The sequence below is a fragment of the Tachysurus fulvidraco genome, chromosome 25 (genome assembly GCF_022655615.1).
Source record: "Tachysurus fulvidraco isolate hzauxx_2018 chromosome 25, HZAU_PFXX_2.0, whole genome shotgun sequence".
Taxonomy (NCBI): domain Eukaryota; kingdom Metazoa; phylum Chordata; class Actinopteri; order Siluriformes; family Bagridae; genus Tachysurus; species Tachysurus fulvidraco.
In genome coordinates, this window is record NC_062542.1 from 14,110,198 (window position 1) to 14,135,235 (window position 25,038).

The following is a 25,038-nucleotide window of genomic DNA, read 5'->3' on the forward strand; positions in this document are numbered from 1 at the left end:
CTGTTCTGCTCCTCATTAGAACTGCATGATGTTAGGAGGCCGAAAGAACACAGAGGTTCCTCTGGAAGGTTACCTGGTGGCTCCCATCCAGAGGATCTGCAAATATCCTCTGCTTCTCAGAGTAAGTGAAAATCTGTTATTTCCCTTATTACGGCCTGCTGACCTCCTGCCTAGGGCATTAAAACTCAACTGCATGAAACCAGACTGAAGCAAGTGGGTTACATGAGAAGAGATTTAGTCTCATGTGGTTTTCATTTCGTTGTTTTCTTTTTTAAAGTGCCTTTTTACAAACCCACAGCCAACAGACTCTATCTTCATTAAGTTCATTGACATTGACAAAGCGAGCCTCCAAGCTTAGAGTTCATCTAACGCCATAAAGATCGATAACCTTCTTCGATTTGTTCTAGAAAACCTTTAAAAGTTCCACATCAGTGTCTAAAATAAAGAATTCAAAGAATCCTCGAACAACCCATTGAGCCACTTCACCATTTAGATTTAAGAGTCTTGTTTAAGAGCCTGAACCTGAAGTTGTGAAATATTTCCTCACTTACAGCATAGCCTGTTAATAACACTAGCGGTAATGTCAGCAATACAGTCCCGTCAAGTACTCCAGCAAAGTCAGTCCATGTTTAAAGTAAGCAGACCACTGCTGCTGACACTCAACTTATTTTTGAACCAGAACATTTTCCAATATCTTTATGCTTCAGGCTAAACACCCATGAGCGCGTAACAAAACCACGATATTCTGCTCTTTCATGTCAACGAAGCTTTCATTTCATTTGCGATCGCACAGCTGGAACAGATAAGCGTTCTCACTAAGCGTAGTGATAGTGATCTATGTTCCCTTTCTGTACATCAGAATTAAGCTACAATGATGGAGCTTTGGGTTTTTGCATGTGGGAGTTCAGGAGCTCTCTATGTGTTAGTATATTTCAGCAGGGTTTATGCTCTAAATCAGGGGAGTCAAACTCAAATTCACAGTGGGCCAAAATATAAAACTGAGATAAAGTCACAGCCCAAACTGAATATTTATTGAAAAATTAACTGCAATTAACTGATATGTAATGTTCAACCTTTTTCATATGGAAACAAACTTTAGTTTTGCTTAAACACAGGATTTGTAATAACTCCTGAGTTCTTTCCCGAGTCAATAACTCCTGAGCTAAACGCTGTTACTACACAAAACACGGTTGTAGCTGCCTCTCTACATTACTACGCTAGAAAAGAGGTGTTATTTGTGTAGTAACAGTGTTTAGCTCAGGAGTTATTGACTCGGGAAACTCCAATCTGTGAATATGTGGCCAACTTCCTGCTCCTTCAGTTCTCTTCAGCGCTGGAAAGCTGATCCTATATTAACACGTCCTACTTCTTGCCTTACCGTAAGCCTTTCTTCTCTTTCTTTCTTTGTTTTTACCCTCCATGTCAATGTTAAAACCGCTTTCTGCTAACATCACACATGCGCACTGAACACTCTCTCTGCCCATATTGACAAGCCCCGCCCCTTTCTGCTCATTGGCTACACGTTTGTTTTGATTTTTGTTTATTAACAGCCCGACTCAGTTTTCTGAAGCATTTCTCAAAAATCGGAGATCCTGCCTTTAACGACAGACAACAGAGAATGAGGCGCGCTTGCTGTTCGTGACTACGCGTCAATACAGTGGCAAGGCATTCTGGGATTTATAGTATTAGTGGAGCATGGGCCTAGTCAGCTGTAATGCACATTTGATATGATCTCGCGGGCCAAATATAATTACACGTGCCAGATTTTGACACCCCTGCTCTAAATGCTGTTTTGGCCTTGTTTTTTTTCACCGGTGAAAATCACACATTGTTTAAAAACATTCTTTAGTTGTGTGTTGAGATCGGAGATTAGCGATTGGAGAATCTTGAGTCTTTGAGGCTGTGATGCTTTTCTGCTGACCACAGTTGGAAAGAGTGGTTACTTATTTATCTCCCTGATTTGGTCTTGACAAATTTCCCCACAGCAGTTAGGTCCTCTGAGAAGCCCATCACATCTTTTTCTTATACATATATGAGCTCACAGACATCTACCATTGGCTAGTGTCAGCTTGACTGATTAGGGAGAGAACGAATGCTCCTCCCACACAGAGAACGCAGCCAAATCCCAGCTACAGTACGGATTGCTGCGGCATCTCTGGGATTCAATTTCAACTCTCAATCTCCAGACACGACAACAAATGTATTTCTTTTGCACACACATATTACAGTATATACATAAGTTTACATAAAAATATGATGTTACTCAACAAAACATGATTCTGTTGCTGATGTGAACATAATTTAACAGGTTTGTAATGTCTAGATTGAATAATGTAGAGTGAGCATAGTGAATTCACGTAGCAACATTCTTGTTATTGTGCCGGACAAAACTTCAGCACGTAACTTGTCCCTCAGCTTTTGTTTTAGTCTCATGAATGAGGTGTCAAATTGACCGGCTCATTGAGGAGAGGTGTGCTATGACTTTTATAAGCGATTGGAATTCCGGAATTCCCAGTAGTTCAAAGTGGCTTTTTTTCCCCAATAGACTTCCATTATAAATGTTGGAGGTTTATAACTCGGCAAGTTTTTGAGCGATTTACACCAAACTCGACCAGCTCCTTTACTCCAGACAAAGTTTTATTTCAGTAGCAACATTTGTCCAAAAGTATTGGCACCCCCCACCCCCACCCCCCGGTATTCACGTGTAGCCCCGCCCCCAAAGTAAGCGAAATCAAAAAGTTAGCACAACATGGACATGTCATATATCTAAACACTCAGCACGATGAGGGGAGCTTGCCACGTGCATGCACCATTCACCTTTTCTTCAGGAAATGTACATTCTAGTATATGAATGCTATTCTTTCAGCTGCTTTCTGTTTCTGTCAGGGTTGTTTGTTTTTACGCTGTATGATGGACATATAGTCATATAGTGATTCGGTTTTTACGCCAGATGCCCTTTCTGATGCAACACTCTCATTTTATCCAGGCTTGGGGGCAGCAGTGTGTGTTAGCTGTTTGGTGACTGGGTTAGCTCCCTGCCTGGGAATTGAACCCAGCCCTAGCCCTGGTTCACCAGGAGGCTCCTAGTCACATACAATATATAAATAATATTTAACGTCAGTGTGGCAGTAATGTGTCTGTTACAGAACAGCAGTGTTTTAGGTTTGATACCCATCTCAGATGTGAGTTTGTATTTTATTCAGGGCTTTGAAAATCCATAATCGAATCATGTTGGATGTAGAAAAACTAATTGCGTTAAGTCTACCCAATGTACGCATTTACGTGAAGTAAACTCAACTTTTTTTCCCAGTGGACTTTTGAGTACTTATTTGTTTTCCATCTGCATAACTGTTGCTCACTGAATTTATTTATTTATTTTTGCTTTTGCATATTATTTTGTCTCAGCTCTATAGCTCTGTGCATGAAAATCCTAGGAGATCAGTAGTATATTCAAAAGCCTCAGACATGTCCATCTGGTACCAACAATCAAACCTGTAGTCAAAAACTTGTCTTCCTGTCAAATAGAGCAGTTGCATGAATAAGCAGATGTGTATGCTTTTCTCTTACATTGTCTGTATGTACATATGTTTGTGTGCGTGTGTTTTCAGGAACTGCTGAAACGAACACCAAAGAAGCACAGCGACTACTCCATGGTGTACGAGTCGCTCCAAATGATGAAGGCGGTGTGTTCGAACATCAACGAAGCCAAGAGAGAGATGGAGAAGCTGGAGGTGCTGGAGGAATGGCAGTCGCACATCGAGGGATGGGAGGTATGTACAACATTTCACCAAAACTCCATCGATCTCACTCAGATGTTTCTGTATTTTATAAGCAACAAAGCATTCAGCTCTATAAAGATATAAAAAAATGAACAATTATTCATTTTACTGGGTGGATTTAAGAAAATGTGGCACTTCAATCTGACACAGGTATTTACCACATATGCTGTAGCTGTTTTATTCTTAACTGTGTTGATGTATTAATGTGGGGAAAATATTAACGGCTTCGATGAGGGATATAGATGTTTGTGAGTGCTGTTAGTGACAGTAGTGGCTCAAGCAGTTTATGCTCTGGGTTGCTTATTGGAGAATCAGGGTTCAAGCCCCAGCACTGCCAAGATGCAACTGTTGCTCTAACCCCGACCTCCAATGTTGGAATATGCAAAGAAATAATTTCACTATGGCGTAATGTATATGACAAAAATGAAAGCTTCTTCTTGTGTGATTGGAAATGCTAGTGTTGTGGTGGACAAGAGAAGTTTTAATGTTTGGTAACCAAGTGTTTTAATCATTCCATGTTTTATGCACACTTCCCTTCTGTTAAACTGAATCGGTCACAATGATCTAGTTCTAGTTCTTACTTGCTGTTGTTATATAAGCTTTCTGAACATATGCTAGCTCACTAACAAATGCATGGCTTTAATCACATTATAAAATAATCCACTTAATGTTAGATAACACACTTGTTAACATGACTGCAGCATTTTCTAGTCTCACACCAGAGTCCTGTGGTTTTCTCACACAAAAAATTGCTTTCTTAATGTTTGCTAGCTTGCTAAAAAATTATTTAATGACAAAATAAAAAAATGACACAATAAAAAAGACGAATCTTAGCTAGCCACCTTTAGCTATTCGGTTATCCATTTTAGTCATTGGTGGTTTATGAATGGCAGTTTGCCTCAGCATTACTCCAGATCATAAATGAAAATTCATGTGTTTGTATTTGTGTTTCTTTGTGTGTGTGTTTGTGTGTGTGTGTGTGTGTGTGTGTGTGTGTGTGTATGTTGTCTCCCATCCACACACAAAATCATGTATGTAGTTTGCGTCTTGCTGCTTTTATTAATTGCCAGCATTTAGCTCCGTTTTCATCTAAAAAATCTACAGTACACAGGGACTCAATTAAGCTTTACTGTCTACATGCTGAGGGTGTGGGTGGAAGGGTGGAGTGATATGGGATGTGTGTGTATGTGTGTGTGTGTGTAGCTAGCCACCTTTAGCTATTCGGTTAAACCCTAGAACAATCAGTTTGTTTGTTAGCAGGCTGAAAATGTGTGTTTTTTGTTTTCTCATTAAAAGCTTTGTAAATGTCAACTTTCTGACAGACTTATGGTTCTAATTATAAATGAATTTATTCAAATGTTACAAGCTTTGCTAACTTTCCAGGTTTAGTCACGCAATAAAAAGTTTGCTTGCTAGCATACTAGAAAACCTGGCTACTTATGTTAATTAACGTTACATAATCCTACAAACTGTTATGCTAACTATGTAACTGTATCTAGCTAGCTAAGGAATTTCATATAGATTCTGATGTTATTTATACCAAACGTTTTTATGCTAGGTTTTATGCTAACACAGCAGTGCTTTATCTGGTTAAATATTACAGTACTATTTTATTTTATTTAGCACAAAGGTGTATTTCTAATATTCCAGATTTTAATACCGAAAATTGCTAAAATCAGATTTTGCCCAGAGAATCACAGCTGATTTTTCATGTCAGCCATTTTGCTAAAAAAAAAAAAAAACCTTGTGTGGAGTTCAGCGCATGTTGAAATGATCTGAACCTGGTTTTCTATCCACATCAACCACCGTAAAAAACATACCGCAGAATCCAAAACAGTCTGTCATGCTTTAACAAGCGACATACATTAAAGTGGCTTTTTAAAGGCTTTGGAAAATGAGTTTGGACCCATTTTTGTTTGAAAATCTGTTTGGAAGATTTTATTATTTTTTTTTAATTCCCTGCAACAAATGTAAGCCCTTGGAGCCGCCACACCCGGTCTCGTAGGCGAGAAATCATAAACATTTGCACGGCCAAAGCTTCTACATGAGTGAAATGTTCTTTTAGGCTTTTTCTTTCATCAATTAGGCGTACATACTGTTCTGAGCACAGCCGCGCCCAAAATAGCTTTTATGAGCATGTTTGGAAGCCGATTTGTTATCCATTTTTGTCATTGGTGGTTCTTGAATGGCAGTTTGCCTCAGCATTACTCCAGATCATAAATAAAAATTCATGTGTTTGTATTTGTGTTTCTTTGTGTGTGTGTGGTGTGTGTGTGTTTGTGTGTGTATGGTGTGTGTGTGTTTGTGTGTGTATGTTGTCTCCCATCCACACACGAAATCATGTATGTAGTTTGCGTCTTGCTGCTTTTATTAATTGCCAGCGTTTAGCTCCGTCTTCATCTAAAAAATCTACACAGGGACTCAATTAAGCTTTACTGTCTACATGCTGAGGGTGTGGGTGGAAGGGTGGAGTGATATGGGATGTGTGTGTATGTGTGTGTGTGTGTGTGTGTGTGTGTGTGTGTGTGTGTGAGTGAGTGAGTGGGAGAGAGTCATTATTTCCATCCTGCCTTCCAGAGACAGATGATTGCTTGTTAGTGCTGACCCGATGCACAGCTGTATGTCCTCACAGGCCTGCAGGCTAACTGAGAAGAGACGCAGGGGACATCTTTCCTGCGGTCACTTTAACCATGTTACTGCTTTACTGCTTTTGAAGGCTGCAGGTTGTGCATAGGGACTAGCGTAAAATGAAAGTATGTGTTAACTCTGCTGGGATATCTAATTTTAATAAGTTATTGTGGTTCAGATTTGTTACTTTGGCAATAAATTCAGTTTGCGATCTCACTATGAACTTGTAATATTCTGCTTTTATGTTATTAGCACAAGTGAATTAGCTTGCTACAGTATTTACTAACTTGTAAGTTATACTGTTAAACTGCTGAACCTGTTGTTGACGTTGTTGAAGCATATTTTGACAGGATTGACTCCTCTTGAACATTTTTCCAGGAATAAAAGGAATCAAATCAAGATGCAGGACACAATCCTGAGCTAGCTTACTAGCCTACTAGCGGCTGACTAGCAAATTTTGCACCACTTGGGTTGCCCTTTATGACTGATTCAACACAGATGCACCAAATAAAAATTTTGATGAATCAGACACAGGCAGGGAGTTTCATAAAAGTTTTGGCGCAATGTGCGTGGAACAAATGTGTGTGTCTGTTTGTCCTATGAGAGAGAGAGAGAGAGAGAGAGAGAAATGGGCGACAAAATAAGGCCATCCTTAAAAATATTCTTGTTTGCCGTAACCTGACTGACCCTGTCAATTTAGGACCGACTCAAATATTTTTATTTTTTTTTTCCGACCGACTTGCCGGTTGTAAATTTGCGTTAAGACTAACCTTTTTTTTTTAACTCTTCAAAGAACTAATACAAAAGCAATAAAATAATATTAACGGGCTCGGGCACAATAATACATCTAAAATAAGCATCAAAATAAGGTTTGCAATGATGCGCCCGAAGGCACGGGTTGAAGACCCAGTCAGTGACGCCACGATTTACTTTTTTTTTACATTGAAATTTGGAAAAAAAAAAAATATAGACCTACCTACTGACCCCCTTTTTTTTCTCTCTTCTCATATAACCCACTTGTTTCAGTCTGGTTTCAAAATATTTTTGAGGATGGCGTGTGAGTGAAACGTACGTAATGTTTATACAAACAGGGGAAAGAGAGAAGCAGCAGGCTATAATGCTCAACGTTTGTTCTTTAATCATTGTGTCCTTTTTTTACCTTTAATGGCTCATTCAAAGCAGAAACAAACACACTAAATAAATTGGATGTGTTATAATTTTGACCTAAGTGATGATTCGCTGCTTGACATTCCTGAAGAGAACTAGTGACTGTAGTAGTAGTTAGTGTTGTACGGCTTGGCCTTGTCCCAATCTAAGCTTTGTTATGTCACATTTCATGGCTCAACTCAGTCGGCTTTTCGAATCCATTCACATACAACGGAGAAAGACGTTTCCACTCCAAATTCCTCCTCTGTGATTTCTGAAGCTCAGCGTGATCTGTTTGTGCGGGTTTTCTTGAAACCTAATGTTTTTTTTTCCTCCCACGCTGCTCAGGGCTCTAACATCACAGACAGCTGTACAGAGATGCTTATGCAGGGTGTGCTGCTGAAGATCTCAGCAGGGAACATCCAGGAGCGGGTCTTCTTCCTCTTCGACAACCTGTTGGTCTACTGCAAGAAGAAGAACAGGTGAGGCTCAAGAAACTATAAACTATGAACTGTATAGAACATTGTAGAGTATCAGGAACCTTTCTGGAGACGTTTGCGTTTCTTGACAGACGTTTAAAAAACAGCAAAGCGGCTAATGAGGGTCCGAGGTACCAGTTCCGTGGACGAATCAACACCGAGGTGATGGAGGTGGAGAATGTAGATGACGGGACAGGTGAGTGTTTGTGGTCTACACAGTCTGTATCATAGTTTACAGTGAATTTATATATGTATATATGTATATATATATATATATATATATATATATGACAGTTTATTTTATTTTATGAAATTGATTTCATTTTTGAACTTTATGAATCTTATATTTCATTTAATTATGTAAATTATGTGTACTTATTCATATTTATAATTAGAATTTCATTACAGAAATTTCCCAAATTGCTCAGAGAATCACAGCAAATTGTTTCATTTTATTCCCGGAAACAAATGTAAGAAAATTAAACCAAAACAGTCTGTCATGCTTTAACAAGTGAGATACATTGGAGTGGCTTTTTAAAGGCTTTTGAAAATGAGTCTGGCTCCATTTATATGTGTAAAAGATATAGAACTTGAACAACTGAGATGAAGGCCCTAACCTCCACCCACTTCACAATTGTTTTATATATATATATATATATATATATATATATATATATATATATATATATATATATATATATATATATAAACACACACACACACATTTCATTTCATTTATTTATTTACTTATTTATTTTCTTGAAAGTGTCTTTATTGTGATTTTTTAAAAATTCTATCTGCATCATATTTTTTAACTTTATAACTCAGACATGCAAATGAATGCATGTTTATTTAGGCGAAGCCCCATTTGAATAAATTAGTGTATATTATGCTATTTTCAAATTGTGTTGTGCTATTTCTGGTTAGATGTGTCCCCTGTTCAGCTATAATGTCTTGCTGAAACTGTAATTTAGTGAGTGATAATGTACTAGAGCATGCCTTGAGGTTTTGGTAATGTAATTGAGTTGTATGCAACTTTATTTCACTTTGTATAACTATATTTTAACATCTGTGCCCCATCTGTAATGTGCTGTAACTAAATCCATTTGTTCATCGGGGTACGATTGAGTACCAACTTCCAAATGAGTTGAGGGGAAAAAAATGATGATTTTTCGCCTGATGTATCGAACCTCAAGACATTATATCGGGCGCTGCTCTTTTGCTAGCTGGGTGGGGTTCACATCTAACCGCTTCAACAGCAAAAGGTTAGAAAAATGCCTTTTTTTGGGCAAGATGACAAATCCTTTTAGCTCAGTTTCTTGCTGAACACAGAACGGAGTGTATCTTGGCTGTGGAGGAGCTCTGATTATCAGTTATATTTGCAGAAGCAATTTGGCCTCTGGTGGATTTAATATCAGGCTTTTTAAATAGAGATCAGTTTCTGTGCGTGGGGAGGAAACAAAGCCAAATATAGCACACAGGCTCATGGGTGTTCTCCACAATCTCCCCAGTTATAAGGGAAATATAGTTATTATTGCAGCTTAACTTGCACATAATGTAAGTGATTGATGGTGTGGTTTATGCGTGGCTTAAAAAATGGCTCTTTTAGCTATATATAGAAGTCTCTTGGATTTGTTATATTATATTCTGGTTAAGTAGAAAGATTTGTCATTTGAATTTTTATAGAATGTGTAAAGCACAGTGTAGCATGTTTTTTTTTCTGGTTCCACAAAAAAGTGTCTATATCTCATTTAATGGCAGTGTGAATTTAAGATCAATAGAGAAGTTTAAGTTCATATTAAAATTCTTAAACGATAAAATATTAAGTATTGGCTACTGTTCATTAATATGATATTGACCTAAGGAGCAGTATTGTCATTGTAGCATGCATCACAGCTGCTGGTTATATTGAGTGTTTATATACTGAATATAGGTTGGTTATATAAAGTGTGACTGAGTTGCGCTTGCATGAAATTAGGTTGTAAACAAACAATGATTAATTGCCATTGTTCCCATCAGCCATTTAATGATCTCCATTTTTCCAATAACTAATTACTGACCACTGTTTTCCTGAATACCAATCACTCATCATCATTGTTCCCATTATTCATTCACTGATCACCATTGTTCTTAATGATGAATAATTTGTCACCTTTTCTTCCAACAACCAGTCACTGGACACCATTGTTCCCAATCACTAATCGCTCATCACCATTGTTCCTACAGTATCACTCATGCACTCAATATCATTTTTCCCAGTCACTAATCACTCATAACCACTGTTCCCATTTTAAATAAATAAACTTAGAAATACACTGTTTGACTTTCTTACCTCAGTATTACATTACAGCATGAATATTTGGTTAAAATCTCAGCTATGTTAATCTAGCTAGCTAAACTAGATTGCTAACCGAATTAGGCAATATTAATAGTAATTAGGTTAGCACTGAAGTTCAAAATTACACCTTGATTTTAGACTCTAGAACAATATATCTATGCTACCAGCAAAACCTACACTTCCTCTGAGTCAGGAAATTTTGTGTGTCTTGCCTAGGTTACCTTAGACCCACATGCTTGCTCTGCTGGTAGAATAAAACAGATCAATATGTCTGTGTTTCTGGTGTAGTGTGCCTGATTTTGCAGCTGAGCTATAGACATATAAATCAATGCAACGTTCAGGCCCGATAGTCGCAAGAAAAAAATTATGTACGTGCCAGGATTGATCAAAATTGAGAGAATGCTCTGTTTATAAATCCAGGGGAAAGAGTGAGGCGGAAAAATACCACCTCACTTGCGTTAGCATGTTTACTCCCATAAAATTCACAGAGTAATTCCTCAGATTTCATTAGTCCGAATCGCTGGGTGGTTTGTAGAGCATAAGAAAAATTTACTCAGTGGAACAACTTTTATAGTCGTTCCACAATAAATAAATCTCAAACTGAGCTATTGTGAAACTGCACATTTTCTAAGTGCTGCTGTGATTTGAAGCCTTTGTTTTGAACTTGTTTTATGTTCGAAACTGCATGATCTGTAAAATGTAATCAGGGCAGTTTTATACCATTTATAAACTCAAAGTCTGAAGTTTAGTGTGTGCTCTTCGTTATCTTCTAATTATGGTGATGGATGAGGCTTGTAGTTTTTCATGTAGTGTTTTATGACATATTACATATTTGAACTCCTGAGAACACCATTTTTCCCCAATGTATTTTTTTCAGTCTTACAGTAAATTTTGTGTACACATTGAGTCTTACAGTACATTTTGTGTACACATTGAGTCTTACAGTACATTTTGTGTGCACATTGAGTCTTACAGTACATTTTGTGTGCACATTGAGTCTTACAGTACATTTTGTGTACACATTGAGTCTTACAGTACATTTTGTGTACACATTGAGTCTTACAGTAAATTTTGGGATTCCTTCATTCCTGATATGTCTTCTACTCTTCTTCTTCTCGTCTGGATACTATACTTAAAAACTGCTGCTGTAGTCATAAAGTCTTTTGTTTGTCCCAGAACTTCTTTTCACAATATTGCTAGGTTTGTCTAATGCTTATAATTTGGAATTAATAATTGCAAAAATTTGATTAGGAAAAAAATCCACCTACACAATTTTAATTTGAATGACCTAAAAAGCAAGAAGTTTAATTCAATTCAGTTTCATTTGTATAGTGCTTTTAACAATGGCCATTGTCTCAAAGCAGCTTTACAGAACATACAGTAAGTATATAATTATAGTACAAAAAGTTCAAGTTCTTTATTTTCTACCTCTGTGTTACAAAAGAGTTGCAAAGCGGCTAAAATGCCCCTGTGTATCTATCTTTCCTCAGCAAAAATTCAACTAAATAAAGCAAATACTATATACAATATTAGTCATTTAAAGGCAAAATATGCTAGTCTGTTTACAGTTGATGCTTTGAGCAGTGTTCCTGAGCAGGAATTTTGAGTCTTTCCTGTAATCCAGTTTGCAGCAAATTCTGATGTTAAAAACACTATACGAATAGAACTGAATTGAACTGAACAGTTGCTAGAAGATATCTCTGACTTTAGAATTTTAGGGATGACAGAGAAAGTGTCTCAGCTTGCTGTTCAATTTTCTACTTTTCTATTACAGCGGACTACCACAGCAGCGGGAACATCGTTAACAATGGCTGGAAAATCCATAACACTGCAAAGAACAAGTGGTTTGTGTGCATGGCCAAAACGGCTGAAGAGAAGCAGGAATGGCTAGAGGCCATTTTGAAGGAAAGAGAAAGGAGAAAATGTGAGTAATGTTAATAACAGGCAGCGAGCCATAACACAATGTATGCTCCATCCAATTAAATGTGTCAGATGCAGTTAGCGGAAGGTTTGAATGTAAGTGGTAATTAGCCTAGAGGCTTTTTTTCTCTGTTTTTCCAGCTTTCCTGAGGTAAATATTCAATGTTACCTTTTTTATTTCATTTGTGTATAAAACCGAATATTACTCACGGTCACACAGCAGGATATGACTCATTGCTGGTTCTTTTTTTCTTTCTCTTTCTTTTTCTCCTGAAGCACTGAGGTTGGGGATGGAGCAGGACACTTGGGTGATGATTTCTGAGAAAGGCGAGAAGCTATACAACCTCTTGAGCAAACAAGGCCACCTCATTAAAGACAGGAAACGAAAACTCACTACCTTTCCCAAGTGCTTCCTAGGAAGGTATGTCTCATGACTCAAGGTGTTTTTAAGAATCTCAGGAAGATACAGCTTGGGTTTTGTTCCTAGGTAGAACAGAGCAGATAGAAGAGACAACATCTCAAATTTATCTTTAGATATTTGACTCATGAAAACTAGGCTTGTCTGATTATTCAGATAAACCTTAACATAAGACTGAATACAAATCAAATTTTCAGGGCAGGAAAAACACATTTCTTTGAGGAAAAGACACAAAAGATGCACATTTGCTTCTAATAAAGATTTCTCTCACTTTGTGCTGACTTTTAAGTGAACTTTGTCCTGTGGCTTCAAAGACTTCACATTTGTAATACTGTAGAAGCGAAGTGGGCAGGTCTTTAGCTTTTAAAACAACAGAAGACCTGCTTATTTCTTACTGTTGTTTTGCCACTTTTAGGTTTCTGTGGTAAATGATCTGTTTTTTTTCTTTCTCTGTCTCTTAGAAGTTTCATGGTAAAAATATCTGCACCTCACAGACTTTTTTGAGATTTGAGAAGGGAAACAAGGTCATTAAAGGGAAACATCACATACAATTAAATACTGGGATTGTTAGAGCTAGAACAGTCTTTCCTTTCTTGTGGCGTGCCTTCACACACATTATTCAAAATATCCACAGTGCAGGCATTATTAATTGCTTCAAGTCAGGATCTCATTCATCATCGCCTGCACATTTTTAGTATTCCTGGAAATCTTCTTTTCCTTCTGAGCTTTCCCAGGAGAACTGCTCATGTTCATCCTCTGCTTGAGGCTGAAATCAAATCCAGACCTTCACGAATCTTGTTTCTTCACTGACAAGCTGTTCGCAAGCTTCTCGTGGACGATTTGATTAAATCAAGATTCTAGCACACTACAGGCCAAATGAAATCCCAGCAGCCTCACACCCTGCTAACAGGTTATACTCGAGGTCCACAGCTGGCATACCGTGACCTGGATACAGGGTTGGAAAATACAGGAGCTGTCGTACTTCCTTACTCTAAAGTTATTTTAGGTGTGTTTATACTTTTCTTTTAGTCTTTTTAAAGTTGTAGTCTTCTTAATTAAATTTTTGAATTAGACCATCAAACTCATTACAGTTTCAGTTCCTAGCATCCAAATAAGATTATCTGTGAAAAAACAAAACAAAGAATTGTACCATCTGTGGTAATCTTCTCATGCTACATTGCTAAGATAATTAATGCTATAGCTCTTCATGTGTGTCTGAAGATAAACACTGGTTCAGCCACAGGAACGTGACGATGGACCTCAGTAAAACATTTAATACGTTGCCTACCTAAAAGGCATGAAATCCATCTCAGCCACTGCGGATAGTTTTGCTAACATTAATGAACTTTAACTGTGTTTCCTTTGCTAATGCCAGTTTAGCCTATCATCGATTCCTAAAGTAAATAGCTAAAGTAAATTTAAAAGCTAGTCAGCAAAGTTATACGCTAGCTATTTCTGTATACTCTCTATTTCTGAGTTCTGTTTACTTCATTAGCATACTATATATCTGGTCATAAAAACTAAACACAAATATCTAGCGTTTTTTTTTAGTCAAAGTACCATAGCTTTTGGTAAATATTTTAGAATTTTTCTTGAAAAAATTACAGATGACCGATAAATTTCAATACTTAAAATGAATGAATTTTTTAATTTAAATATCAAAATAATTTTTAAATGTTTTACTTTATTGTGCAATCAAGTAAAAATGTATTTTGAATTCAAGAATTCATTGTTTTTAAATGATGACCTTTAAGTGTTGACTTTTTCCACCTCTGCCTAGATGTGGACCAAGTAATCTACTTCAAATATTTGAAGAAAAAAAATAATTGTTATAGAAGAATGTGTTTATTCTGTCACCTGTATTGGTGTATCTTATTTATTGCCATAAACTAAACATTAAAATAACAGACTTTGTCATCCAGTCGTTTTAACTACTTATTCTGATCCTTTTGTAAGCAAAACCTTTACAAATTAATTTTGAATACTAAAGGGTTAAACACATTTCATCTCTCTGTGGAGACTCAATACAGCCTGAAATAATCTTGTTTTAGTCATCAGAAGAAAGAAATGTCTCTAATTCGTATTCGCAACTTGTTTTTTGTTTCCTTTTTTTTTCTTTTTAAGAAATTAAGTGAATACTGGTTTGAAATCGGGGGGGCACGGTGGCTTAGTGGGTAGCATGTTCACCTCACACCTCCAGGGTTGGGGGTTCGATTCCCGCTTCCACCTTGTGTGTGTGGAGTTTGCATGTTCTCCCCGTGCCTTGGGGGTTTCCTCCGGGTACTCCGATTTCCTCCCCCAGTCCAAGGACATGCATGATAGGTTGATTGGCATCTCTGGAAAATTGTCCGTAGTGAGTGTGTGAGTGTGTAGTGAGTGTGTGAGTGAATGAGAGTGTGTATGTGCCCTGCAATGGGTTGGCACTCCGTCCAGGGTGTATCCTGCCTCGATGCCCGATGACGCCTGAGATAGGCACAGGCTCCCCGTGACCCGAGGTAGTTCGGATAAGCGGTAGAAAAGGAGTGAGTGAGAGAGAGAGTGGTTTGAAATCCCTGAAATTCCAAATCTATTATGTAAGCTGTACGGAATGAGCCTTGTTTGCAGACTCTGCGATTTAGAAAGCTTTCAGCAGATAAATCTCTAATGCCCTGTTATTGAGGGCTGTAGAAATAACAACAAAATGTGTTTGTCCTTTTTGTTTAAGAAAGAACCCCTGAGATTGGAGCTGTTTGTAAACTCTGATGACTCTCAGATGTTCACAATGTTTTGGAAAATGGGGAAAAGCGTAGCCTAATGATTGCAGAAATTGTAGATGCTGTGTTATGATTTTTTGTGCACAACAACATGTAAGAGTGAGATAATTGACGAGAAGGAAGTGGAAAGCTCTTTAAATTCTTTTTTCAATAATGTTGTTTGTGATTGTCTGAAACGTCTGAGGAAGCTACGAACGAGGCAGATTCCTATTCAGAAGTTGGAGCCTGTCGGGTTTTACTGCCTTTATAATGCCAGCGAGGCTTCCTCAGTGTGTCGAGACAATGACCATATGCCACTCCAAATTACCCTAAGTCATGCCAGCTTCTCCATCTGACTGCCAGACATCATCGTGAACAAGGACAGCACTGTTGTTGTCTATTTTGTAACTGGAGATTTTAAAAAGCCGAAGCTCAAACAGAACTCTTCATACTTGTGGCTGACTTTTATTGTAATCGTCCTTCAGAATGGGAAACACTTTGGGCTCCCATAATGAGGAATACAGCACAGTGTGTGTGTGTGTGTGTGTGTGTGTGTGTGTGTGTGTGTGTGTGTGTGTGTGTGTGCGTGAGATCACAGAAGCCAGATGGTGCAGTGACCCGTGTAAAGTTGAATAAACATGGGAAAGCTGGGGGATGTGATAGCCTAGTGGTTAAGGTGTTGGGCTACCAATCAGAAGGTTGTGATATCAATTCCTATATCCACCAAGCTGCCACTGCTGGGCCCTTGAGCAAGGCCCTTAACCCTCAATTGCTCAGTTGTATAAAAATGATATAAAATGTAAGTCGCTCTGGATAAGGGTGTCTGCTAAATGCTGTAAATGAAAAGACACCACGAGGACAAGGCTGGCCAAGGCTGACCATCATGACTAGCTGTTCACTAAATGCTTCAATTCTTGATAAGAACTGGGCCACATTGGAAACGTCGCTCTCGGCCACTGCTGCTGTCTCTTCTTTGAAATCTAACGTGACGTTGTTCTGATTAAAAGCATGTTGCCTTTGGCTTGGAGCGAGTCTCAGATTTTTTTCTCTATGCTCTCCAAACCTTTTAAGTGGAGAGCTATTTTAAGTCATGAACTTTATGGCTGTACGCTGTGTCTTTGTTGGCTTTAGATGGGTTTGAGAGCTCGTCCACAAAACGGAGAGTTGTTGTGCAGAATGTTTAAGAGTCCAACTCTGGACTGAAGAAAGTAAAGGAAAACTGATAAGAAGAAGATACTAAGACTGGACTTAGTAGTATAGTCTACTAGTCCTAGTATACTATATAGTATAGTATTAAAATAAAGCTGTGATTTTCATTGTCAGATCTGCTGTTAGAGAAAATTCATCAACTTCTGATTAGTCAGATTTGAGATTTCAACTGCATTTAAAGGAAAGGATAAATATTAATAAATAATAAAAATAAAATGTTCGCAGTTTTCTCCTAATTATTGTGCAGGGTGTAAATTGTGTAAAGCACACACACACACACACACACCTACATATACTTACACACAACACACACATACACGCATACTGTACATAAACGTACACAGAACACACACACACACACACACACACACACACACACATGGATACATACAAACATTCACACAAACACACACATACACGCATACTGTACATAAACGTACACAGAACACACACACACACACACACACACACACACACATGGATACATACAAACATTCACACAAACACACACATACATATATACATAAATACACACATATAACAAAAACACTAACACACGTGCATATTCATGCACACACATACACACACACAGCCTCCCTAATACACAACATACACACACAGGGTCAGAGTCAGGATGAGACATGTTGAACTTGGCCTGCCTGTTGTGTTATGGCGCTCTTGCGGTATCATTTGTTACCACTGGGCTCCACAAACACAAACTCCAACCTCAGGCTTGATCTTCAGCTGGCCAAGTGTGTTTTAGGGTTTATGTTTGTGGGTGGCTGAGTGGATGGAGAGTGAACAGAGGAAGAGGGAGGGCTGATGTTGGGATTAACACTAGATTAAAGAATTTGTCTCAATTTGTCTGTTCTTTGTTATTTTTCTTCCTTGTTGTGATTAATATTGAGTTTTTAAAACCACATTAGTGTTTCATTATCAATGGCTGGCTTTCCGCACTGTGATGCTGCAGGCGCTTGTGTGTTGTTCATTAGTTTTGTGTGTGTGTGTGTGTGTGTGTGTGTGTGTCCTGCAGTGGGTTTGGATTGCTTTAATGGTTGATTCTTAACTCAACTGGATGACTGTTATGTAGAAAAAGTGCTCCTGTCTTGATCATGAGTCAAGAATAATCAAAAAATTATCTTGATCATGATGTCCGTGGGCACTGCGTTTCTCCTCGAATTTGTGAGTGTATATGTGTGTAATGAGTTTGTATGTGTTTGTGTGTGAGTGTGTGCATGCTTGTGCTTGTGTGTGTGTGTGTGAGTGTGTTTCCTGGCTGAATTTGCTTTGTGTTCACAGTGAGTTTGTGGCCTGGTTGATGGAAATTGGAGAGACAGATAACCCTGAAGAAGGTGTTCATCTGGGTCAGGCTTTGCTAGAGAATGGCATCATTCACCACGGTAAATATTCACACATAAATAATACAACATTCTGTTCTATATTTTTTATCTCTGAAAATAAAATAAAAAATCCTAAGTCAATACAGTGTGTCTCCCAGCTGAGGCCGAATTCTGCTGAGTAAAAAAAACTCTGTGTTGAAGCCATTATTCATTATTTGAATCCATTTTTTGTGTGCCACTGTATAGAGGTGTGAGCTGTGAGCTGTCAACACAAATTTCCTTCCAACATTTTTTCCTATACTTTCTTCCTAATCATGCCATTTCTTTTCCCATGTCTTCTTCTGTTTCCAGTGACAGACAAGCACCAGTTCAAATCTGAGCCGGTGCTCTATCGTTTCCGCTACGACGACGGCACGTACCATCCACGCAGCGACATGCAGGATGTCATCTCCAAGGTAACTTTACAAAATGCCCCACAGTGTCTCTTACAGTCTGCAAAATAGCAGACTTGTTTATTAACGAGCGTTCTTTATCTCTCTTTATCTCTCTCTCTATCTCTCTTGCCCTCGCCTCAGGGTGTGAGGCTGTTCTGCCGGCTCCACAGTCTTTTCACACCAGTGATCAGGTAAGATCACTGCTCTCTCAGTTCAGCTCCATTATATCTATCTCTGTGTGTGTGTGTGTGTGTGTGTGTGTGTGTGTGTGTGTGTGTGTGTGTGTGTGTGTGCGCGTGTGCGCGACCAGCTGTGATTGATATCCTGCTGCTGCTTAGCTACTTATTCCTCTCTAAATATAGCAAGAGGACACTGTGCTACAACTAAAATGCCTTTTAATGTCAGAAAAAAATGCACTTGCAAGTATTTCTTTAGTTTTAGTCTTCCTTACCATGCATTCTAACTTATGCTGTGTTTGTTGTTTTGTTGTCTTAAAGGTTCAGTCTGTACACTGTAAAAATGATTATAGTCCAGGGGTCACAAAGATAGTCCTAAAGATTCTTTAGATAAAATACTATTTGAATTATTTGAATGCAATATATCTTGACAGTTTATTTATTTCAGGCTTCTGGTTACATAATTTCTGACCCTGAAATAGGCTCCACCACAATTCTGATAACATTTGCTATAAATGTTTATATATATATATATATCTCCTAATTATTCATTAGTTAAATTCCATTATTTACCATCATGTTTACAAATCTTTTTTTTCTGGCCCTGAAACAAGCAAAATTCTGATTTAAACATCTAGAACTTACCAAAATACTTTTACTATGAAATTAGTTTCTTCAACAAAATTTCAGTTTAAAAAAAATTCTGGCCCTGAAATAGACTCCAACCCATTTGGAATAGATTTGGTTTTATTCTTCTTCTAAACATTTTAGCTAGAGATTTATGTTAGCTAACCCAAGGCTAATCATAGAATCTTGCATTCATTCTGACTTCCTTGAATAAAGATATAAAAGTCTCCCATGTTTTACAGATTAGCAGCAAACTAAAGGCAGTTGAGACAACAAGAGCCAGCTGTCCGTCTACCTGCTTAATAGTGTTAAAAGTGTACCGTTGTTTTAAAACAACGTCAAGTGCGCTTTCCGTTTTCATGATATTTACACAATCATTACCTTGAGAGACAAAATCGAACTTCCTCTGCCTTTCACATGCTAAGCTGAATGGTCAGTGAGGCTTTCGGTCTGTTTGGGAGCAGATGGTAAGCATACCGTGCTAATGGTGTTTTTCATTCATCTTGCTGGTGTGAAAGACCGGTCGTGTAATTCTGATTGTATTTACCACAGAAAAAACGTTTTAAAGTCTGCAAACAATGCTTCGATTCAGCAGAGCAGTTAAACACAGTGTGAAGGCAATTAAGTTATCAGTCCCACTTTATCTTAGAGTCTTTATCTGTAGCTAGCATTAGCAAACAACACAACAGGTGCAGAGAGAGACTTTGGGCAACTCACTGACCAGAGCGAATAACATTAAATTTTCTTGACACACTATTAAAAGAGTCATGAAATACTCTCTCTCTCTCTCTCTCTCTCTCTCTCTCTCTCTCTCTCTCTCTCTCTCTCTCTCTCTCTCTCTGTCTCTCTCTATCTCTCTCACTAGCACTTTTTTGCAATTACACACTTTTTCCACTAAAATACACCAGCTGTGTTTGAGAAAAAGGAGTGTGCGCCACATGTTTTTGATTTCCGTGTAGTGAATGCCTTCAGTTAACAAAAAGTAGCATGATATTACCATAAAAATGTACTATTGTAAAATTTTCATAGTGGAACCATGGATTTTTTATTGTTTTTATGTTACCATGATAGCCGAAACATCAGTACAAAGTAAATATCATAGTATCACTTACTGTATATTGTTTTCTTCTATCGTTATTTTCTAATATCCATATGTTTTACCACAGCATTGACTTCCCGGGTCGAATCTGTAATTATAGCCATGTAAAGGCTTTTCATTCGAATAGACACATTTTCTGAGGTAAATGTTTGTCTGATGGCTTTGTTTTCACTCGAAATGATTTGTTGGCTATATGTTGTCTAGCTAAACTGTTATCCTTAGCCATTATCTAGCTTATTCTATGTTTTTATATTTCCCAGTCAGCTTATTGTTAAAACTCAGATGATTATTAGTCATGTGTTTAGTTTAAATATTGTTAATCAGTATCTTTGAACGTTAAAGATAAAAGTACGTTTGAATTAAATGAGTAAATAGTGAATGCTAATCAGTGGTAATGGTAATAAAATGTGTTTATAACCATGCAGAGGCTTTCCTTTCTTTCTCGCTAAATTTCTCTGAGGTAAATGTCCAATCTTCCAGATTTGTCATGTTTACATGATCAACATACAGTAGCTTTGCTTTGTCTCTAAACAAAGAGAAAATCTTACCAACATATTAGCAAGTTATCTAACTAGCTTATGCTGTGTTTTTATATTTAGTCACCTAAATGTTAAAACTCAGACCTTTATTATTCATATGTTTAGTTAAAAGCATATTAATCTGAATTATAACGCTAATAGCTATGAATGTCGAAGAGGATGGATGGCAAGTCTGGACTAGCACACAATCAGTGTTGATGTACTACTGGGTTGTTTATTGTGGGTTAGTTCCTGTTTTGGAAGATTGGACATTTACCTCAGAGAAATTTGGGGAGAAAGAAAGGAAAGCCTCTGCATGGCTATAATTACAGTTTAATTCCATTACCACTGATTAGCACTCACTATTTACTAATTTAACTTAAACATACTTTTAGTTTTAACGTGGGCATGTGGTAGCCTAGTGGTTAAGGTGTTGGGCTACCAATCGGAAGGTTCTGAGTCCGATCCAAGGTCCACCAAGCTGCCACTGTTGGGCCCATGATCAAGCTCTGGATAAGGGCGTCTGCCAAATTATTTAATGTGTTTTTTTGTTTGTTTTTTTTAAGACAGACTGTACTTTGTCATTTTGTTGCCTGTGTCAGAGTGTGTGCATGTATTTTTACTTGAGCGGCTTCAAGGACATATACGATGTGTGCGTATGTGTGTGTGTGTGTGTGTTAGACATTGTGTATGAGTCAGTGTATTTGCTTTGACTTCCGGATTGCAGTCTAATTAGCAAGAAACTTTTGGTGGAAGGAAAGCTACAGAGAAGGCACAGGCCCAATCAAAAACCCACAAAAGAAGTTGTAAATCCAGGCTTGTTATTATTTTGGCACAGGCTAAAAAGGTGATAAAGGATTTGAGTGACCTATTCGTGCCTGCTGCTTTGGTGGATTACATTGTGCCGGTGTGAGGCATATGGCTGCTGTCCCTTCATTTGTGACAGCTTTGGGTTGAGGCTAAGATGAACGAGTCACGGTGGTTAAAATTTATGGCTCAAGGCGAGGTGTACAGGCCAGTGCCAAAACCTCCTGAGAGACTCAGAATGCTGTGAGGAAATTTATAGTAAGAAAGAACCGAAAACATTGCGCTGTGCTTTGTTTCAAAATAGCAGTATTTTCATCCTTGCTTATTATGTTGTAGAGTAGCGATGCTTTAGATTTGAATTGTTTGTGTGTAGAGAAGCCAGGGGTTTGGGGAAAGACCTCCAGTCCAGTCTTCAATCCAAGTCACACCGAGTGTACCTCAGGAGATTCCTGGCTTCATGGGAAAATCTCAGCTTCATTACACTGTAAATTCTCACGTTCCCAGTTTTTATGCAGCCACAAATCCAACACCCCCACCACCAACTCCCCCACATCACATAATCAAATCGGCGCTTCTACCTTCTAACCTCAGCTGGCTGAAAGATTGTAAAAGTTACCACCAGTTCAGCCCTTCATTACCTTTTGATCCTACTATTCTTTTTTAAATATTGGATCTTTTAAGATAAGCGAATCAAGAGCTTGAAAGCTGCCAAGAGCAACTTTATGGGTCTTGAAAAAATTCCATTGTCAACAATGTGGGGTTGAGAGAAGTTGCCCTTCTAATGCCAAACACTTGTAGTGTAGAGAGGATTTATGTTGAGGATTTTTAATGTTTTAATTTTATTTTCAATGCCAAAGTTCAGCAAATTCTGTGTCACAGTTTCCCTTTTTTTCTCAGTTACTTTACCACTGCATTTTTTTTACATGGTTGAAATATTTCTGTGCCAAGGCTGAAACTCCACCAAAAAACAGTCATATTTTTAGAAATTCAAATTATCATACTGTAGTAAATGGGCATGTTCGCCTCACACCTCCAGGGTTGGGGGTTCGATTCCCGCCTCCGCCTTGTGTGTGTGGAGTTTGCATGTTCTCCCCGTGCCTCGGGGGTTTCCTCCGGGTACTCCGGTTAGGTTGATTGGCATCTCTGGAAAATTGTCTGTAGTGTGTGATTGCGTGAGTGAATGAGAGTGTGTGTGTGCGCTGTTATGGGTTGGCACTCCGTCCAGGGTGTATCCTTCCTTGATGCCCGATGACGCCTGAGATGTTCGGATAAGCGGTAGAAAATGAATGAATGAATGAAAGAATGAATACTGTAGAAACGAGATCCTCCGTTCTTTAAGTACGTTGATGTTAACGCCGTAACCGTGTGTCAGAACAGCTCTGCTCAGGATCGATGTGAAGGAGAAAGTGGGGCCTAAAAGGCAGGAAGTGAGTCTTGATGTATGTCGTGATGGATGTAGAGGAAATGGCTGTCAGGATGTAAAAGCCAAGTTCAGCTCTCTCAACGGCCTTGTCAAGAGGTCAAAGCTCAGACCAAGAGGTCAGAGGTCAGGTTAGAATCACTTTCCTGCTGTTTGTAAGTAACTGTTGTTTTTTTTTTGTACATTCAGGGATAAAGATTACCATTTAAGAACATACAAATCTGTAGTGATGGCCAACAAGTTGATCGACTGGCTCATAGCGCAGGTAAGACCACAATTCTAATCAAATACCTGTATCTATAATGTTTGTTTTTAAAAGAAAATTTTAATTTGCTATGAAGTGATCCAAAGAAAGAGATTCTTGTCTAGATGCAAAGATGGCTGTGTTTTTATAAATACAAATATAAAGCTGAAATATAGCAGAACAGTGAAACCACAGCCTGAGCAAAAAGTTGTTTTTTTTTTTTCTGGTAATGAAGACTTGCATTCATCGGAATCGAGACAGTGGTCAAATCGTAAAATAGTAAAACCGACGGTGGGTGGATTATTGCTCATCTTGTACCGTGAATACCCTGCCCATTTAAATAACAGAGCAATTTTACAGTCATTTACAGACTTTAAACTTTTAGCAGATGGTTCGTCATAGCTTTAAAACTATCACAGTATTCAGTAAGCTGGTAAATTAGAAGCTAAACTCAAAATTTCTGACAAGGGATCTTTCTCCATAAAAGGAATTAGCACTTTATTTTTTTACTTATTTATTAAAAAAAAACAAAAAAGAAAAAAGATGTATGTACGCCATTTCTTTAGACGTGTCACTTGATGACCCTGGGCTGTGAGCTGACTCTTCTCAGCTCATTTCAGTCACTTTTCATGTAAATGTACTGGGTTTGCGTGCAGTATAAACAGCCTGTGAGTGTCTGGAGGTTTAATAGGACAGGGCAGACAATAAAGGCTGTCTTTTTACTCACACTATCTCTCTCTCTCTTTTTCTCTCTCTCTCTCTCTCTCTCTCTCTCTCTTTTCAAGGGTGACTGTCGAACAAGAGAAGAAGCACTGATCTTGGGGGTGGAGCTGTGCGACAACGGATTCATGCATCATGGTACAGTATGACTGGCAACTCTCACTTCCTAAAGACAACAAAAAGCTTCACTGTGTTCGTCGGCTCCCTTCTGTATTATTTCGCCTCCTAAACCGAACCTTACTTTGGAGCCAATCATTGCAAACCTTCTCCAATTAGTCCAGCTGATTGTAAGTTCCAGTGAACGCTCTGTCGCCATAGTGACCTCTTGTTTACCGATTCCAAGCCTTGTATTTTAAGACCGGAGCCACGCTGTGCCAAACTCCACATCATGCGTGACTCACACTTCATTTGTCATTATATGTTGGACAGAGCTTTGTCCAACTGCCCACAAATAAGGGACAAATTACAGAATATATGGATCATAATGACCCCGATGGATTTATTTCCATTAAACGGGACCGAATTTGATCGCAGGCGTTCATGCCGATGTGTTATTACACTTGTTTATATGCCTAAGAAATTGACGTTACGGCTGATTTTGTTAAATGGAGGAAAATAAGGAGAAATTATTCTTGTTATTTTTTTTATTCTGGGGGTGTTTTACACATAGAAAAAAAAATGACATTAGGTCTTGTTGCTTTAGAGACAATTGACTTGGGATTTTCTCAGCAATGAGAAACCCCCACTATCCTGACCACCAGAGAGAGAGAGAGAGAGAGAGAGAGAGAGAGAGAGAGAGAGAGAGAGAGAGAGAGAGAGAGAGAGAGAGAGAGAGAGAGAGAAGAGAGAGAAGAGAGAGAGAAGAGAGAGAAAAGAGAGAGTGTCTCTAATACAGAAACTGCTTATGGTTTAGTCTTCATGTTCATGGGGCCTGAATTAAGTACCAAATATCAGAGCTTAAGCACCAAAGCAGATTATCAAAGAAAATCTAATGACTTCAGTAA

General features: G+C 38.2%; 1 protein-coding gene across 1 annotated transcript in view; it reads left to right on the top strand.

The window, feature by feature from the left end:
- prex2 (phosphatidylinositol-3,4,5-trisphosphate-dependent Rac exchange factor 2) overlaps positions 1 to 25,038 on the top strand; it is a 106,537-nt gene that overhangs the window by 24,693 nt on the left and 56,806 nt on the right. Inside the window, exons 5-15 of the mRNA XM_027174633.2 lie at positions 20 to 121; positions 3,609 to 3,770; positions 7,902 to 8,035; positions 8,125 to 8,228; positions 12,145 to 12,294; positions 12,567 to 12,711; positions 17,949 to 18,049; positions 18,341 to 18,444; positions 18,565 to 18,614; positions 23,260 to 23,335; positions 24,100 to 24,172. Of these exons, the coding sequence (XP_027030434.2) occupies positions 20 to 121; positions 3,609 to 3,770; positions 7,902 to 8,035; positions 8,125 to 8,228; positions 12,145 to 12,294; positions 12,567 to 12,711; positions 17,949 to 18,049; positions 18,341 to 18,444; positions 18,565 to 18,614; positions 23,260 to 23,335; positions 24,100 to 24,172 (1,201 nt within the window). The remainder of the gene's footprint in view (positions 1 to 19; positions 122 to 3,608; positions 3,771 to 7,901; positions 8,036 to 8,124; positions 8,229 to 12,144; positions 12,295 to 12,566; positions 12,712 to 17,948; positions 18,050 to 18,340; positions 18,445 to 18,564; positions 18,615 to 23,259; positions 23,336 to 24,099; positions 24,173 to 25,038) is intronic.